At 40.0% G+C, this 17,812-nt stretch overlaps 1 protein-coding gene across 1 annotated transcript in view; it reads left to right on the top strand.

The window, feature by feature from the left end:
- Positions 1-714: 714 nt before the first annotated feature.
- The window catches only part of lrp5 (low density lipoprotein receptor-related protein 5), a 111,726-nt gene continuing 94,628 nt past the window's right edge, over positions 715-17,812 (top strand). Inside the window, exon 1 of the mRNA XM_036130832.1 lies at positions 715-1,024. Within this exon, the coding sequence (XP_035986725.1) occupies positions 964-1,024 (61 nt within the window). The 5' untranslated portion in view covers positions 715-963. The remainder of the gene's footprint in view (positions 1,025-17,812) is intronic.

Below are 17,812 nucleotides of genomic sequence, written 5' to 3'. Positions count from 1 at the left end.
TAATAAGTGTGGTAAGTATTGTACAGTATGGTATAGTAATGTTTCTTTTGATAGTATAAATACTGCATTTGGGTAAGATCCATAGAATAACAATCTGTTCTTGTTCAGTGAACTTTGGGTTGACTGTTCAGAGTGTGCTAATGTTGTGGTTTGATGCGCATCCTTATAAATGTATTCCGAACGGTTTCCACTATTAAATAAAAAACACATCATACCCTTTTAAATTGAAAATCTAAATTTATTTAGGATTTAAAAGAACTTTGACGTAATCATACAAATCTTGGAAGCTTGATAGTTCTGTTAACAGTCGTAATTTGATACCCTAGTTTAATCATTGGGTCACATGTCACGCACATTAACCGAAAATAAATCTCAACAAATTGCCAGTTTTCTGGCGTTGCTAGGAAGTGCAGCCAAATAAACTTGGACCCTCCACAAGGTTTTCAATGAAAAGAAAGACTGGTGCAGGAGTGGCTGTTTGGTGATGACGTTAGATGGAAGTGGGTCCCCAAACAAACAATGTTGGGCCGGCTCTGGGTGCGCGTCGACAGAACAAGTATTTCTCGTGAAGTGAAATGTTTTATTATTATTATTTAATGGTTAAAGCAGACTGAAAGCTGTTAAGGATCCGTAGCTGACACCAGTAACAAACACGCAGTGAAACCTGTGAAAAATGTTGCCGCCTTGAACTGCGTGACGTCATAAGACGGCCGCCCACAACGGCCTGCCTTCTCCGTGCGCGAGCTCGACGGTCCAAAGTATAAAGAAACGCGAGCGTTATTATCAGTGGAAAAAAGTCGCTTGTGTTGTAAGCTCCGCGCGCGGACACAAGCTGGATTCCTCCTTGCTAACCTTGATCCAGGAATACATGTCCTTAAGGATAAACCGACCTTTTCCCAACTTCAGGAGTAACCATCTTAAAATGGAGTGGGAATTCTGGATTTAAAACGGAGAGGACTTGAAATGGGTGGTCTGCTGCTGGCAGAGGTGCTGCTGTGGAGTTGGCTGCTGATGGCGGTTGATGGTACGTAGAGTTTTTTTGTTTACAGCACTGCTGTTTTCGCTGAACGGGGCTTGTGGATCCCAGCCTTGGAAAGAGGTATCCGTTCTCATTTGGCTCGTCGTGCGCTCTGTACTCCTGCGGTGTCTCCTAACATACACACGGCCACTGCCATACCTTGGAAGAAAGTTGAGGTTTTCATGTCCCAAGGGTATAGGACCAAGAAGGGCTTCTACGCTTCCAGCAGTGGACTCCAAACTTTATTTAGCTGCTTTTCAGTCGCCGGGGCGCAGTGTTGCTGTCTGGCTCAACTATCCTGGGACTCGGTGCGGTGGCTGGAAGACTTTCTGTGTCTAGGTGAATGGGAAGTTTAAAGGCTGCTTTCTCGGGCCTCTCAGCTTCCAGCCATTGCTGCTCGGTGTCGGGTGTCAGACAGCTTTCCTGCGTTAAAGATGAAAGGAGCTCAGCGTGTTTATTTGGGAAAGAAAACGCTGTTAGGCTCAGGAAAGTTAGCCTCCCAGGACCCGATCCTTTAGGATCCAGTTTTCTACTCAGTCTGATCTGCCATCAAATGGCAGAAACCATTTGATGAACATGCTTCTACTTCTCAGAGCTTTGATTCTCCCCACATTAGATCCCAGACGTGATTGCGCCCAGTTCTCCCTATATATAAATAAATAAATAAATATATATATATATTTATATATATATATATATATATATATATATATATATATATATATATATATATATATATATATATATAATGCATATGTTATTATACATGTATGCATGGATAGTATTTAAGAGGTTAAAAGTTTGAGAAGATCTAAACTAATTGTTTTATGTAGTCAGGATTGAAGCTAATAATGGCTTTAGTAAAGAATGCAAGAGAATATGTTGCTGCAGAATATTTTTTGGGAGACTGTGCTGGAGCATATTTTGTGTCCCAACAAGCCAGAAGGCATTTCCTGCTCCAGTCGTTCTCCTAATCCACCTGTCAGGGTGACAGGATGACAGCATGGCGGCTGGCTGCACACAGCTTTATTTGGGCCTTTGAAACTGTCACACAATCAAGACACAGATCTAGATTTCCTTATTGTAGGTGCAGCCAGCTGAAGTGGTCGGGAGCTTTGAGTACATAGCTACACACGATGACAGGCTTCATTTTTCATAGAATGTGAATGAGTTATATAAGAAAGCCAATGGGAGACTTTTCCTGATCAGGAAGCTTAGAGGTTAGTGAGCTCACCGACTCTTGAGAAGGTTTTGTGGGTGTTATTGAAAGCGTTCTTGTTTCAGTGTCGCTGTGGGGTTTGGGTGCCTCACTGTGGTAGTTTACAAACTAGATGTACAGATCTGCAACAGACGCAGGGAAAGTGACTGTCTGTGACAGAGAGGCCAGGTCTATAATCAGATGTAGACCATGTGTTACTGATGAGTTCAGACTGATGCCCTCTGGACGGCGTCACAGAATGCCTCTGACAACAAAGAAGGTGGATAAGGGGTCGTTTGGGCCAAATGCAGTCAGCCCTGGGAACGAGAGCTACAAAGCCTAAGAACTGAGTATGTGGCACATGAAAGTTGTTTTTATTATTACCTTATCGTTTGTTGTAATGTGATGCAATGTGGTTGTGAAGATGAACATCTATATATTGCAAAGATGACAGAGTGAATCTGAAACTCTGTCTATTCTTTCCCTTTGAAACATTGATGCATTTGAAAAATCCCAAAATGAGTGCAGCACACGATCTCATCTGTACAACATCAACACTAAATGTCATAACAGATGTTGGACAAAATATGACTTTGTTTTGGTTTAACCGACTAAAGTTTAGAGGCGCAGCATACCTAGGCAGAAGACGAAAGCAGAAAGGGTTTTAAACAGAGAAAGCACATGAGTGAACTTAATCCTAATCCGGGCCATCTCTGGGCTTTTTGCTGTTAACCATTTGAAAAACCATTTATCAGTGGAAGAATTATTTGTGGAAGTGTTACTGTAATGATTACTGCTGGTGAACCCGATATTGAGCCGGACACAGAGCTAGGTTCAGAAGATTTCCTGCATACTCATACACATTAAACAGTAGATGATAGACAATCTGCGGCCACATTGGTGCCCATATGCTTGACCGCTGAAGTGACGTGCAGAGTGGGATAGGTGCAAAACACAAACCACAGGCAGACCAGTCGTGGTGCGTGCGTTGTATCTAGAGAATATTATACCTTTAAATAAAATCCACCCTCATCTACAGTATGTGTGTGTATGTAAATTACAGCCTCAGCAACAACCAGGCCATTCTCAAAGACTGGTGAAACAAGTCCAATTATTCTATTGGGTATAAAGGTATAATCCTCTCTTTCAGTGAGGAGTGACTGACATTTTTACAAATGATTAACCATATTTAAAAGCAAATTGTCACACCTGTGTGTAGAATCTTTGCTTTTGGAGTTTGATCTAGAACTAAAACTAAATACATATAGAACGTGTCAGCTAAAACCGACCAGGAGAGCTTTGAAAATGAAGGATTAAACATCCTTAAACATTTTTTGTTCTATAACTGCATACAGTTCAGAAAATGAATAAAAAGAGAGAATAATGAATGTGAATAAGAGATTGTTTGCTGTAGCTGTTGCCTGGGTATAAGTTGTAATAAGATTTGGTTTCATTTGGACTTGGGTCAAATAAAGTAAATAAATAATAAAATCTAGATGGACGAAGAAGCCAGACAGAGGCTGCAAAGTAAAGGTGGAAGGGAGGAATGAGATCTTGTGAGGGATAAGAGAAAACCCTAATGGGAAGATTTATGGACGAGGCAAAATAAGATAAGCAAGTGGGAAAAGACATGTGAGGCGAAAAGAAAATCAGACGGTCGCAGACGGAAAGCCATGGACACATGTAAGGTAAGCCAGACGGTCAGACCACAGGAGGCAGTCCACTGTGACTTCTCTGCGTTCACATCACACATAAACAGAAATGCTCACACATATTTAGGCCTGGTTCCCCTGCGTTGAAGTTCTACATTTTGGAGATCATACACAGCTACAAAGTGGGAAGAGACCTCGGACCATTTGCCACCTAAAGTGCAAGGAGTTGATGGTGCATAACTGCACTGAAAATATTTACAAAGACATTGTTTTCACTTTGCAGAAACCTCCAGTAACTGTCGTCAATCTCTACTCTGCTGTAGCCACACATGCATTACGTCACGTTGCCAAACGTTTCTGGTCGTCTGCGTCACCGACACGGGCTTGAGTGACATTCCATTCTTAGTTTGTAGGTTTTAATACGATGCTGGCCCTCCTTTTGGACCTGGAGCAGCTCTGTTTCTCCTGGGAAGGCTTTCTACAAAGCTTAGGAGTGTGTTTGTGGGAAAAATGTCCTTTCACAGAGACTCACTCACACATGTCTGTTAGGGCCTAGTTGCTTTGTGCACTGGTGCACAGTGATGTTGGAACAGGACAGCCCACCCACAAACTGCTCCAGTTAATTTGGTAGGGTAAAAATGGCCCACCTATCTTTGTAAACCGATGCTTTTGGAGTTCCTTTTTTGTTAAAAGTTGGTATTTAGTTGCTGTCACTAATAAAACATGCTTGCCCATACATGCTGCATCATGATTTCCTGTTTTATCAGAGCATACACACAATAGTAGGGCTCAATAAGCATTTGTCATTGATATTTATGTGCATCGATGGCTCATTTTCAAGAAAAGAGAAAACATAAATAAACTCTATAGCTCTAGCATTTGATATTGAGGAATTGTGTGGCATACTAGCATCTGTATTTCTTCATACTGGGCAAGTGTTTAATGGAGTTTTATTAGTTGTAACCGACTACTTCATGGTTGATAATTCTGTTGGGCAAATCATATCAAACCAAAAGGGATTTATTCTAGTGCTAAATTTAGCTTTGATCTAATTAATCTATTTCAATATCACCTAAATATTGCTGAGAAAAGCCCTCAGCTTAAGGTGTTCTCATTTAGATTCATTACGTTATGTTGGCTGATCAAAACATTGACGGATAGCAAAAAAGTGGCTTTAAAAAGCTGTACACTAGAGCCACATTCACCCAAACACACAGATTGGTAGGCAACTTGGGGGCATCAACATGTAACAAGGGGAAGTTTAAGGGCGTGGATCACTTGGGTGTCAGATGTGTGGGAACTCTGTATTCTTCTCTTCCTTAGGGCACGTGTTCACTGGAAGTTGATTCCTGTTGCTGCAGAGCTGGAAGCATGTTGCTGCACAGGAATCTAAACATTGGTTCAGACATCCTGAAGCTCTACAACCACTGCACATTTCTCCAACCCAGGACGCTAACACAGAGCATGCATATCACTGTAACATATCTTCAACCAAGAAATCTTCGTACGCTGGGCTTATTGTGATTAGTCCACTTGTGGTGAGTGGTACTTATGGAAAAGGAACATTTGTGGATCCCCTAGACTCTAAGGCTTAGAGAATTTAGCCCCTTACCTTATTTTTGTTATTTCCAAAGGCTGTCAACATGTCCAAATACAGCATGACAGACAGATTAAAGTTAAATAAAGCCCATTTTCTGTACCATGCCATTTCTTGATGTGTTTCTTCCTGTTAGAACAGCAACCTGAATAAACAGCAGGCCTCCCTCTAGAGAAAATAGTTTATTTTTCCAATCCTCCTTGCACACTGTGGTTCGGATTTTATCTTTAAACCTCACTTATAAATGAAATGTAAATAGCTACCTTTGAAGCAATTTTCTTCAGTCCCAACATCCATTTGCAAGAATGTAGTTAATGTGACCTGGTACTGTTGAGGTTTGGTGCATTCGTCGACTGGAAAAAGATCAGGTTGTTCAGGTCCCACACGTTGTGTTATTTTTGTCTTTTAATGCATTGTAATTTCAAAAGTAGATTCTCAGTGTTTCAGTGTCTTGTCTTGTGTTAATGTCAGTAATAAAGCATCTCTAAAAGTTAGAAAATGCCTTTAAAATAGAAGCTCTCAAGTTCTGTGAAGGTTAAGGTTCTGAGCTTATTGAGATGTTGTTTTTGTCAGAAAGAATAGCTTCTCTAGAGTTCTGCCTTCTGAAATCATTCACACAGAGTGCATGTCTTGGCCATAAAATCCTCCAATTCAAAATGTCTAAAGGTCATGGTTAGTCCTTAATGATTGTTACTGATAGTAGGTCTAATGCCAATCCTAACGTGAAACAAATTGGAACGCACCTCATAAATGAGAGAAGTAGAGATGCACTGACGCTAACGTTATGGCTCCTCTTTCATCTCCTGTTTTTAAAGCTTTGACACGCAGCTGCAGATTGGGGTCTGTTCTTATTTCTCCTTGTGTATGGCAAGCAGCATATCACATACTGTTATTTATATGGTGCGTAAAACAAGCATTGAACCAAATAATTTTTCTCAGTTTAAATATGTCTGATGGGGTCATTAGAATTCACTCCAGATGTCAAAGAAATCCCATCAACTCACTGTACTCTAAAAATGAAGTTACTGGTAAAAAATTGGAATGCCAAAAGGGAATAGGTGTTGAAATACACTTACAGAAATGTATGAAACACTTTGGAAAAAGCTTGTCTGTATGATGACAACTTAAAGACCCCCTGGATAAAGAAAATAGTCCCCTGCATTGCTCAAGTATGGTTTTGACCCATTCTTCCACACAAACTCCTCAAAACAAAGGTTCTGTAGATCCTCTCCATGTAATCTGATCTTCAGTTCTCTCCATAGATTTTCAAGTGGACTCAAGTCCGGTGATTGGGTCATTCTAGCGGTTTTACTTCCTTTCCCTGAGATCAGTTAGAAGTTTACTATGGACAATGGGCTTGTTCAGAAGAGACATTTGTTTCATCTTCCGATTCCTATCCAGTGCGTCCAGGTACCTTTTTTTCATTCATCTTTCCTCCATTCTATCTAAAGTGTGGCGGTACCGTATGCTGTAAGCCAGTCTAGACCAGCCCTGATGTTCCCACCTGCAAACGTCACTTTAGACATGGTGTCTTTGGGCTGATTTGAAGAACCACTGTTCTTCCAAACATGGTCTTTGCTACACTCTAGAAAGAGAATGCAGCTCTAACGTAAATGAACTGTTTCAATCGGTAACAAGTAATTCAATTAGGTTGATCCAACTTAATTTATCTAGTTAACAGGATGTTAACTTAAACTATCATAAACAATCTCTTTTTAGAATGTAGGACATCCAAAGAATTCAACTTGGGCCTCATCTGACAAACCTTTGTTCTCCTAGCATTTCAATAGCTCGTCCAGATCTTCTGCAGCAAACCTTACACACTTTAACATGCTTTTCTGTCAGCAGTGGAGTCTCGTGCTGTAAATGTTAATCTAAAGTTGATTGATCGACTAATGATCAATTGATAAGCTGCCATTTCATTAAAAACCCAAATTTTCTCTTATATCAGAATCAGAATCAAGTTTAATCGCCAAGTAGGTTTGCACATACAAGGAATTTGACCTGGTGATGATGGTGCAGACATAAATAAGAATACAATAAAATAAAGTAAAATTGAATAAAATCAATATATATACAGAAATAATATACATTCAGTAGACTGTGCGTTAATGTAACGCAGAAGCTTGTAAGTCCTGAACGGGGAAGAGAGACAGTGTCCAGAGTCACAGGCGGCTCTTGGCCTTGTTCATAAGGACGGTAGCAGATGGGAAGAAGCTGTTCTTGTGGCATGAGGTTGTGGTCCTGATGGAGCGCAGCCTCCTGCCAGAGGGAAGTGACTGAGATAGTCTGTGACTGGGGTGAAGGGATCAGCCACAATCTTCCTGCACGCCTCAGAGTCCTGGAGGCGTACAGGTCCTGGAGAGATGGAAGATTGCAGCCAATCAGCTTCTCTGCAGACCTGATGACACGCTGCAGTCTGCTCTGGTCCTTAGTGGTGGCACCAGCGTACCAGATGGTGATGGAGGAGGTGAGGATGGACTCAATGATGGAGGAGTAGAACTGCACCATCATTGTCCTTGGCAGGTTGAATTTCTTCAGCTGCCTTCTTCAGGAAGTCCATCCTCTGCTGGGCTTTCTTGGTGAGGGAGTTGATGTTCAGCTCCCACTTTAGGTCCTGGGAGATGATAGTTCCCAGGAAGCAGAAAGACTCCACAGTGTCCATGGTGGAGTCACAGAGGGTGATGGGGGTAGCTGGGGCTGAGTTCTTCCTGAAGTCCACAACCATCTCCACTGTTTTTACAGCGTTATATCAGGAGGGTCTTTCCATAACATGAGAGACTAAGATTTTATTTATTTATTTATTTATTTATTTATTTTTTTAACAATATACTGAATTTTAAGAGACACATTATTATATGTTAACAGTTTATTGTAACACCTATATTAAATACTGATTGGATAAACAGCAATTGTGGTTTTCTCACTCCTTATTAAACTTGGACGTATTTATAAAATCTGAACTTTAAGAGAATAAAATATGTGAAAAACTTGAAATCCTCATGAAATTCCTCACCATCAGCTGAGGTTTTGGCATTCTATCTTTCCCTAACAAGTTTGCTGTTTTTTTGCGTAACTCCCTCCGCTTTTCTATCATTACATCCGCTCTTTCTAAAAACATCAGCGAGTTTTGGTTGACAAGTGGCCGCCGTTGTCGTTGTCATCATTAAACAGTGTAAAATAATCCCACACAGGACTGTTTGAACGAAGGAGACGGAGCCAAGCACAGGACAGGTGGAGAGATGGAAGTAGAGGAGCTCATGGTGTGCTCTGGGGCTGTTTGGAAAGACTGCCTCCCTTGGATAATTTATAGAGGAAATGCCAGAAGTGAGCAGAAGTGTCATGTTCCACCACTTAAACCACCAGAGTTGAACTGCGTGACTACAGTGTAAAAAACAGATGCGTGAGGTATTTTTCCGCTTTTCTAACTTAAACACACTCATCCAAATCCTGTCCAATCACAGTACAGTAGCCGATAATCCCACAAGAAAAACACTTCTACACAGACGTTGTGTCGAGAATGACGTCGTTCTCTGCAGGAGCAAGGCAAAATGTTTCAGTTTATGGCAGGCTGTTTTAACATAAATTCGGTTGTACCGCCCTTACATTCCAGATATCTCAAATTGTTTTACGACTAGACATTTTAGCGATTTAAGATATATCTAATTACATTCTGACTAGTCAAAATTATGTCAGATTTACCATTGAATTGTATGGAGACGTCAATTCAAGATATCTACAATGAATTACTGACTATCTGAAATGCACATTTCAGATATCTACAATTAAATTACGACTAGTCATAAAGGAAATTCAAGATATCTCGATTTTAGTATTGACTAGTCATAATTCTAATTAAAAATATCTCAAATGCCACCATAATTCAAGATATCTTAAATGTATTTTTGGATAGGAGATATGCAGTGTTGACTAGTGAAAACTAAATTATAGGTATCTTAAAAGCAAATAATGACTAGACAAAACTAAATTAAAGATATCTTGAATTGTAATTTTGACTAGTCAAAATTCCTTTTAAGATATATCTAAATGAATTAGAGATATGTTGAATTATTCAGCTTTTCCATTTAAGATATCTTAAATTGACATTCTGACTATTCAAAATGATGTTACTGATTTGTTGAATTATGAAACTGCTTGCCATATGTCATCACACATGAACTAGAGGTGCGCTTTTATTTTCAGAGGAGCTAAAGAAGGGTGCTGTAATGCCGTGTGCCGTCTAGCATGTCAAAATCAAGAGCTAGCTGGCTTTACCATCATTTCTGAAGAGGCAGATAGCTTTACCACAGTATAAAAACTGCATCTGGTTTTTAACTGAATTGGCCCGGGCTGAGGAATATTCCTTATTTTCAGTTTGGACATGAGTCTACAGTAGCGCTTTCAGCTAGCCGTTTTTCAGTGCATTGTGTGTGTCGGCAGAAAGTAAATTCGAAGTTCTTCGCAAATTTCTTAATCATTCTTCAAGTATACTATTTTTGCGCTCTCCGCATATCCCACATTGAAAAAGCTCTTTCTATATTGTGGCATTTTCTTACAATTTTGTCGAAAACTGCCAACTGCCAGCGCTATTGAATGTTCAGGTTATTATTTGGACAGCTTACAGCCAATAAGGGGCTTACACAATAAGGGGCTTACACGCAATCTCTTACTTCAGATATCTTAAATTGTAATTCTGACTAGTCATAATTACGTTCGAGATATCTTAAATTATAATTACGGATGTGTGGCGCTTTCAATGGCGAATCCGGTGATGTAATTTGAAATATCTTGAAAGGAATTTTGACTAGTCAAAATGTAATTGAAGATATCTTGAATTATTATTCTTCCTAATCAGAATGTAAATACAGATATCTTAAATTACCATTCCGGATAGTCAAAATGTAGTTTTGTCTAGTCAAAATGCGTTTTAGATCTCTGGAATGTAATTACGGATAGTCAGACGAAACCGAATTTATGTTAAAACGGCTTGCCATACTCGGTTCTCACGGAGCACGTAGCAGGCGTCAGGGTTACGTACCTTTCACAAGGGCACATCAACATGTGACGGGAGGAAACCTTCCCACGCTCTACCCACTGAGCCACAGTCAACCTTCTGCGCAGTTATCGTTACTTCGCAGCCAAAATGTTCTAGGCACAGTTTCCACGCTCTTCCTGGCTATGTGTGAGTTCTCTCCAGGTAGTTTGGCATTTACCCTCTGTCCAGAAACAATTGCCCTTAGGTATGAGTGTGTGTGCACATGGCTGTCTGCCCTGGGGGAAAAAACTCTTGTAATATCCAGAGATTGACATTGAATGCTAAAATAGTTTTAAACCACTATGAGCGTAATCAATCCTTAAAGGTGCATAGCCACGTTATTTTACTTTTTTTTATTTATACATCAGTAGCTCACTCTGGTTGGATACAGCTTTTATGAAAGATTATCACGTCCTGCTGGCATATTAGTTGTTATTTTTGCCGTTTTACACTTTGTTTTTGCTCAGTTTGTTAGTAAATAATGCCTTTCGTGTTTATTTATAATAACTATGGAAGTACAACACTGCGCATGTGCAGGAGGGGATAAAACAAGCAAGCGCCTGACAGCTATTAGCATCTCGCAGCAAAGCAATGCAGAATAGTCCAAGATCCAGTGGAAAAAAAAACACTGATTCCAAAAGGGAAAAGACTAGAATGTCTCTGGGAACATAGTCTGACCAATGGTGGTTACTAAAGATGAGCACAGAGTTGATTGATGTGAGTAAATGTTCTGATACGAAGCTCTTAAAGTTGCTGTAGATCGGTGTATTTAATTAATTATGGTTGGTCTTCGATCATACTGAGCTGCCGCTTTACTGCAAGACATTGCAGAGGGTCAGGCTCGGTCCGGCATTATTTAAAATTGATTCATAAATTAAGCAAACTGGCATTATGATAGTTCTGGGATACTGTCGTTAGATGACGCAACGTCTGTTTATGTTTGTTCATTGCGCCCATTGTGGGGCTTTATTTAGCCTAAAAAGGAAACCCTCAACACACTATCAGGATGGATGCTTGGTGGTTGTAACCTTATTTAATCATGATCAAACGGTTTTGGTCTTTTTGTAAGCATATAACGTGGCTATCTACCTTTTATTCATGTTTGACTTTCTTAGTTCTTTGTGAAGCCCAAAAATTCTGAAAAGGAACCGTCGCACCCAGCCTGGTGGCAGGCATGAACAGATGTTTGGTTATCACTGTGCCTCACATTTGTGGTAAAGTGGTCTGTAAAGAGGTTTAAATAGTGCTTATATGTAGGATAATATCCTAGAAGTTACTTTCATAATAAACTGCCATGTGATTTAATTGCATTTATTTTATATCTAAAAAAAGATTTGTTTTGTCTCTGAATAAAGATGACTCAGCAAGTTTCACTGCCCTTCTGAATTTGCTGTAGGATCATTTTATTATTTCTATTATTATTATTGTTTTATGGACTTCTTTATTTCAGATTATCCAAAAGCTTCTAAAGTGAATAACTATCAGGATGAGCATCACCTTTATATGGCTATAGGATGTCTGTTTGAAAGGTGACACATTTTGTTGTGTTTGCCTTTTATTTTTCAGCCCTGTGTTGTTGAAATCAGAAATGTGACCATTAAAAATTCAAAGTATGTAAGGAAGAAGTAAATCATTGCTTTGGGTTCTCTTTAACAATGTACCATCAGCATTGTATAGTGCTAAAACACTCCTAAGTTGTTAGGGTGATGTGAGATCCTTGTACAAGCCATAAGCTGTTCAAGCCTCACATTAGATGACCATATTTTACAACTCACTGTTGTATTTTATCTGCTATTCCCAGAGCCGCTTTATTCCACACATCTGATTTTCTCTCTTATCAATTTACAAAACTGCCGCATGAAGGATCTAAAACTTACAGCTGTACCTTTCAAAAAGGACGTGATCATCTCTGTGGTCATGTTGTCTTCTACTGCCATATTACTCATAAATACATTAAAATTACATATTGAGAACTGGTCTCCCTTTAATCTGCCGAATCCAACTATGGTAATAGAATCTGTCTTTTTGCGAGTGATAAAGAGTTGATGGTCCTGGCTTTTGTGTGATACCTCCTCCAGTCACCAGGAGGTACCAGCAGGTTCTAGGAGGAGCGTGTGCTTGAGACGGGCGTAGTGTTTTTTTGTCCTGTCTGGCAGTGTAGCATTAAGAACTGTTGTCTTAATGCCAAAAAGAGCTCAACAGATTTCACAAGTGGAACCATACTGCTTTCGTCCATAGTTCTCCACTTGATTTATATATGCAAGAAGCTTTATTATATTTTATTCTGGGACTATTTCATGTTCAATGGACACTGAAAGGGGAAGGTAGAAGAGGAAGAAAAAGGAGAAAAAATAGATGAGACAAAATGCCTAAAAGGCAGAAAAGATGAAAGAGAAAGAGGAGAGGAAAGGAAAGGGAGAGAGCAATATAATATCCTCAGAGTCTGCTTCTACACCTGCAAAGAGAGATATAAGAAGAGCAGCAAAACCTGTAATACCGAGGTATTACAGGTACAAACAACCAACGCCTTGGTACCATCACACATCCTCTACCCAGGGGGGTATCCAGCCCCCGGACCCAGGAGGTGAACCCCGACATCAAGATGGGGGGGGGGGGGGGGGGGCACCGCAACCCCACCTATCCGGTCCATACTCCGGCCCTAACCCCCGATCCCAGCCCAGACGACCCACAGGCCCATCTGGCTGGAGATGGGGCCGACATGAAGCGGACATTCTAGGAGGATTTGTGGGTCCTTGCTCAAGATTTTGTTCCTGCAGCCACAGAGGCCAGCTTCCAAACTGCCACCTCCTCTGGTGTGAGGCAAAGCAGGCTCCATTTCGGTAGCCGGTTTGCTAGCCGAAGTCAAAACCCAGCTGACTGGCGTGGCAGCTCAGTAAGGATAATATTAGCTGGTGTGCTAATATAAGCGGTAGTTGCTTCAGACTACGGTGAAGGCTGGAGCGGTAGCAGCTAGCGCCCGACGCCGGAGAGTTAGCTTAAAACTTCCCAATCAATGGACAGCTAAACTAGACTGCTATAAGACATACGCCTCGAAGCGAGAAGAGGTTGTCGAATGATGCTGCGTAGTAGCGCAAGCTATTTATGGGATTGGTGACGCAGGCGTCGCGATCACCAGCCAATCAGATAAATGCTTTTGAGGAATACGGCATAGTCCCATAGTAAGACATCGACACAAATGCTATGAATGAAACTCATTATGTGTGTTTCCCTCTGTTTAATAGTACCATTATATTTGTATCAATACATTGATTATTATAGGTAGAATAATGTTATCAGTCCTGATACTTAATGACTATTTTAATTTTTATACACAGTCCCATAAAATAAAACGTAAACAGATTTTTCAATTTGTAGTAGTGCTGAAGGGCTAATTGTGCTGAAAATCATACATTCTAGTTTTGTTGCTCATTGTACAGCAACCCTGGGAGTTTAGCTAGTGGATATTAGCTGGTTCATTAGTCAGGCTATCTGCTCAGGCCTGCAGTCAGCTGCTCAACCACTGATCTCTATTATACACTGGAGTGCTAATAGTCCGCTGTTAGAACGAGTCGCTTTGAAGCCACCAGCCGCCATATTGGTACTCCCTATTTTCCTCTAGTAACTAGGAAATATGTGCGCTACAGCATCGAATAACGAGGATTTTCTCATGTTCAGGAGGGGCTTAAGACAAATACCATATACTTTTATGTTATGTACTAAAACTATCAAGTACTGAGAAAGTCATGTGCTGAAATATTTTACATGTTATTTATTTATATATTGTATATATATAAATAACATTTATAAATATATAAATAACAATATAAAAAAACATATATTTACATATATGTATACCAGTAACATGCGGTAGGGTTCATAGCTGGTGAGGCACTGAAGTCATCAGAGTCCGATTTACAAATATATACACTCTACAGAGTAGACTCATTGCAAAGTGCAAAGTTTTTTTAAAAAAAATAAAATAAAACTAAATTATTTGTCATTTGATTGGTAACAATTTATAAGTTATGATGGATTTCTGCATTTGTAACACATTCAAAAACTATAACACACTACGCACATTTCATTACAAAAACACAACATGAATAATTATCGCTGTCTTACCTCTACTTATAAATTAAGTCCAAGCGGCGCTCTTTCTGAACAAAAATATCGGTCATTTTCCGGTAAAAGTTCTCTTTATCTTCTTCAGTTTTAAAAGTCTCTCAGTCTCAATGGAGCTCACTGCCAGGGAGGAAAGCCTTCCTTCATCAGTCCTGTTCCAGCTGTATGTTTAGAGTCTTTTTAGAGCTTTACTTGTTTAGCAAAACTTGGTAATAACACATCCATAATTTGCTTTGACTCTACTATTTGGGGATCACGACCGGTGCCCCTTGAGCGCCCCCTGCCTAGAGGCCAAGGAACTGCTGGCCTCACCTACAACTCGTTCTTTGGCTTTTATGATCGCCCAGCAGCACACGAAAACACACAGTTTAATGACCAAAACACAATTCGTAATCCACATATATTAAATTGTGGAAAATCAGTTCATAAGTATTTGAACAATTGAATTTATGATCTAGAGACAGGAAGATGCATTCACAGAATGGATGCCAGCGCAGTTAACATGGGATTGCACAATCCCAGGGGAGGTCAAACTCGCTGCGGCCTCACCGGCTTCACTATCAAGCGCCACCAAGGATTTACATGGAAAATAGCAGAAAGTCTGCGATTTTAAATAGAATATGATAAAAAATGAGGAAATTAGATAAAAAAATAACTTTTATTACAAATTACTAAGTGGATCACAATATATATTATGTTATCATTATTATATATTTTCTTTCTTTCCATGATGACAGGTGAGGCCGGGCTTCACTTGCCTCCCCTGTCTGCACGTCACTGATGTATACATATACAGGACTGTCTCAGAAAATTTGAATATTGTGATAAAGTTCTTTATTTTCTGTAATGCAATTAAAAAACATGAAATGTCATACATTCTGGATTCATTACAAATCAACAGAAATATCGCAAGCCTTTTATTGTTTTAATATTGCTGATTATGGCTTACAGCTTAAGAAACCCAAATATCTCAAAATATTAGAATATTTCCTCAGACCAAGTAAAAAAAAAATTATAACAGCAAAATTATAACAGCAAAACAAAATCAAACATTTGAAAATGTCCATTAATGCACTCAGTACTTGGTTGGGAATCCTTACTAATCACAGATTAGTGCATCAATGCGGCGTGGCATGGAGGCAATCAGCCTGTGGCATTGCTGAGGTGTTATGGATGCCCAGGATGCTTCAATAGCGGCCTTTAGCTCATTTGCATTGTTGGCTCTGGTGTCTTTCAGCTTCTTCTTCACAATAGCCCACAGATTCTCTATGGGGTTCAGGTCAGGGGAATTGGCAGGCCAATCAAGGACAGTAATGCCATGGTCAGTACACCAGTTACTGGTGGTTTTGGCACTGTGGGCAGGTGCCAGATCATGCTGGAAAATGAAATCATCATCTCCATAGAGCTTTTCAGCAGATGGAAGCATGTAGTGCTCTAAAATCTCTTGGTACACAGCTGCATTTACTCTGGACTTGATGAAACACAGTGGACCAACACCAGCAGCTGACATGGCTCCCCAAACCATCGTTGACTGTGGGAACTTCACACTGGATTTCAAGCAAATTGGATTTTGCGCCTCTCCAGCCTTTCTCCAGACTCTGGCGCCTTGACTACCAAATGACGTACAAAACTTGCTTTCGTCTGAAAAGAGGACTTTGGACCACTCTGCAACTGTCCAGTGCTTCTTTTCCACAGCCCAAGTCAGACGCTTCTTTCGTTGTCTTGACTTCAGAAGTGCCTTGACCATGGGAATACGGCTATTGTAGCCCATTTCCCGGACACGTCTGTGAACAGTGGCGTTTGATACCTGGACTCCAGCTTCAGTCCACTGTCTTTGAAGCTCCCCCAAATTCTGGAAGCGGCTCTTCTTCACAATACTGTTAAGGCTGCGGTCACCTCTCTTGGTTGTGCAGCGTTTCCTGCCACATTCCCCCCTTCCAACACACTTTTTGTGAATGTGCTTTGAAACTGCACTCTGTGAACAGCCTGCTCTTTGAGAAATTTCTTTTTGTGTCTTACCCTCCTGATGGAGGGTGTCAATGATGGTCTTCTGGACAGCAGTCAGATCAGCAGTCTTCCCCATACTTGTGATTTAGTTTACTGAACCAAGCTGAGTGTTTTTCAAGGCTCAGGAAACCCTGCAGTGTTTCGAGTTAATTACACGATTCAAGTGATTAGTTGAATAGCCTACTAGTATACTTTTTCACGATATTCTAATATTTTGAGATAGGATATTTGGGTTTCTTAAACTGTAAGCCATAATCAGCGATATTAAAACAATAAAAGGCTTGCGATATTTCAGTTGATTTGTAATGAATCCAGAATGTATGACATTTCATGTTTTTTAATTGCATTACAGAAAATAAAGAACTTTATCACAATATTCAAATTTTCTGAGACAGTCCTGTATATACATATATATACATATACACATATTTATATATACATATATATATTTAATATGAATAACATGATATTTCAGCACATCATTTCCTAGTAGTTGATAGTGTTAGTACATCCACTGACTGTAGAATTACCTGTGAAACGTTTTCACTCAGCCAGAAAACTTACTTGTTGTTGCAACCAAATCCTATGGGGTTCTGTGAGAGTAGGGAGTAGCAAGATGGCGGCCAGTGACTTCAGTTTTTCGGGCAAATCAGCAATCCAGTGTATAATAGAGATCAGTGTGCTCAACGGACATTCCTTTCATTTCTTCTTAAAAGACGTTTTCTGACAGCATTACCTTGGTTAAAGTGGTGGGTGGCACTCCTATAGTTTCACCATGACTGCCTGGGTTCTTCACGAACAAACAGCTTTATTTGTCTTGTGATTGAGGGGAAAGTGTAGTGGCCTTTTTTTTAGCCAGCTGCTCATTATTGCACTGCAAGAGGTGGGGGAAGGGTGATGCTGTGCTACTTCATCTAACAAACAATCGCAGGAAACTTTCTGTGGCATCTGACTGAAAGGACTGGAAACCAAACAAATGGTGGAATTTAAGCAGTTTTTAAACCGCAACTTTTAAACGTCAGTGTACCTTCAAAAGCACCAAACTGTTATTTACATTACATTACATTAAACTGTTATTCATTTGCCTTCACAATATCAGGAAAACACAAAATTGTCATGCCATTGCTGAATATTGCATGGCCGATTACAGTTAAGTCACTTTTTTCTTGTTCACCACGATGCC

Source organism: Fundulus heteroclitus, unplaced genomic scaffold (genome assembly GCF_011125445.2).
Source record: "Fundulus heteroclitus isolate FHET01 unplaced genomic scaffold, MU-UCD_Fhet_4.1 scaffold_39, whole genome shotgun sequence".
NCBI classification, from domain to species: Eukaryota; Metazoa; Chordata; class Actinopteri; order Cyprinodontiformes; family Fundulidae; genus Fundulus; species Fundulus heteroclitus.
The sequence above is the reverse complement of the archived record's forward strand: the minus strand, read 5'-3'. Positions and strand labels throughout refer to the sequence as shown.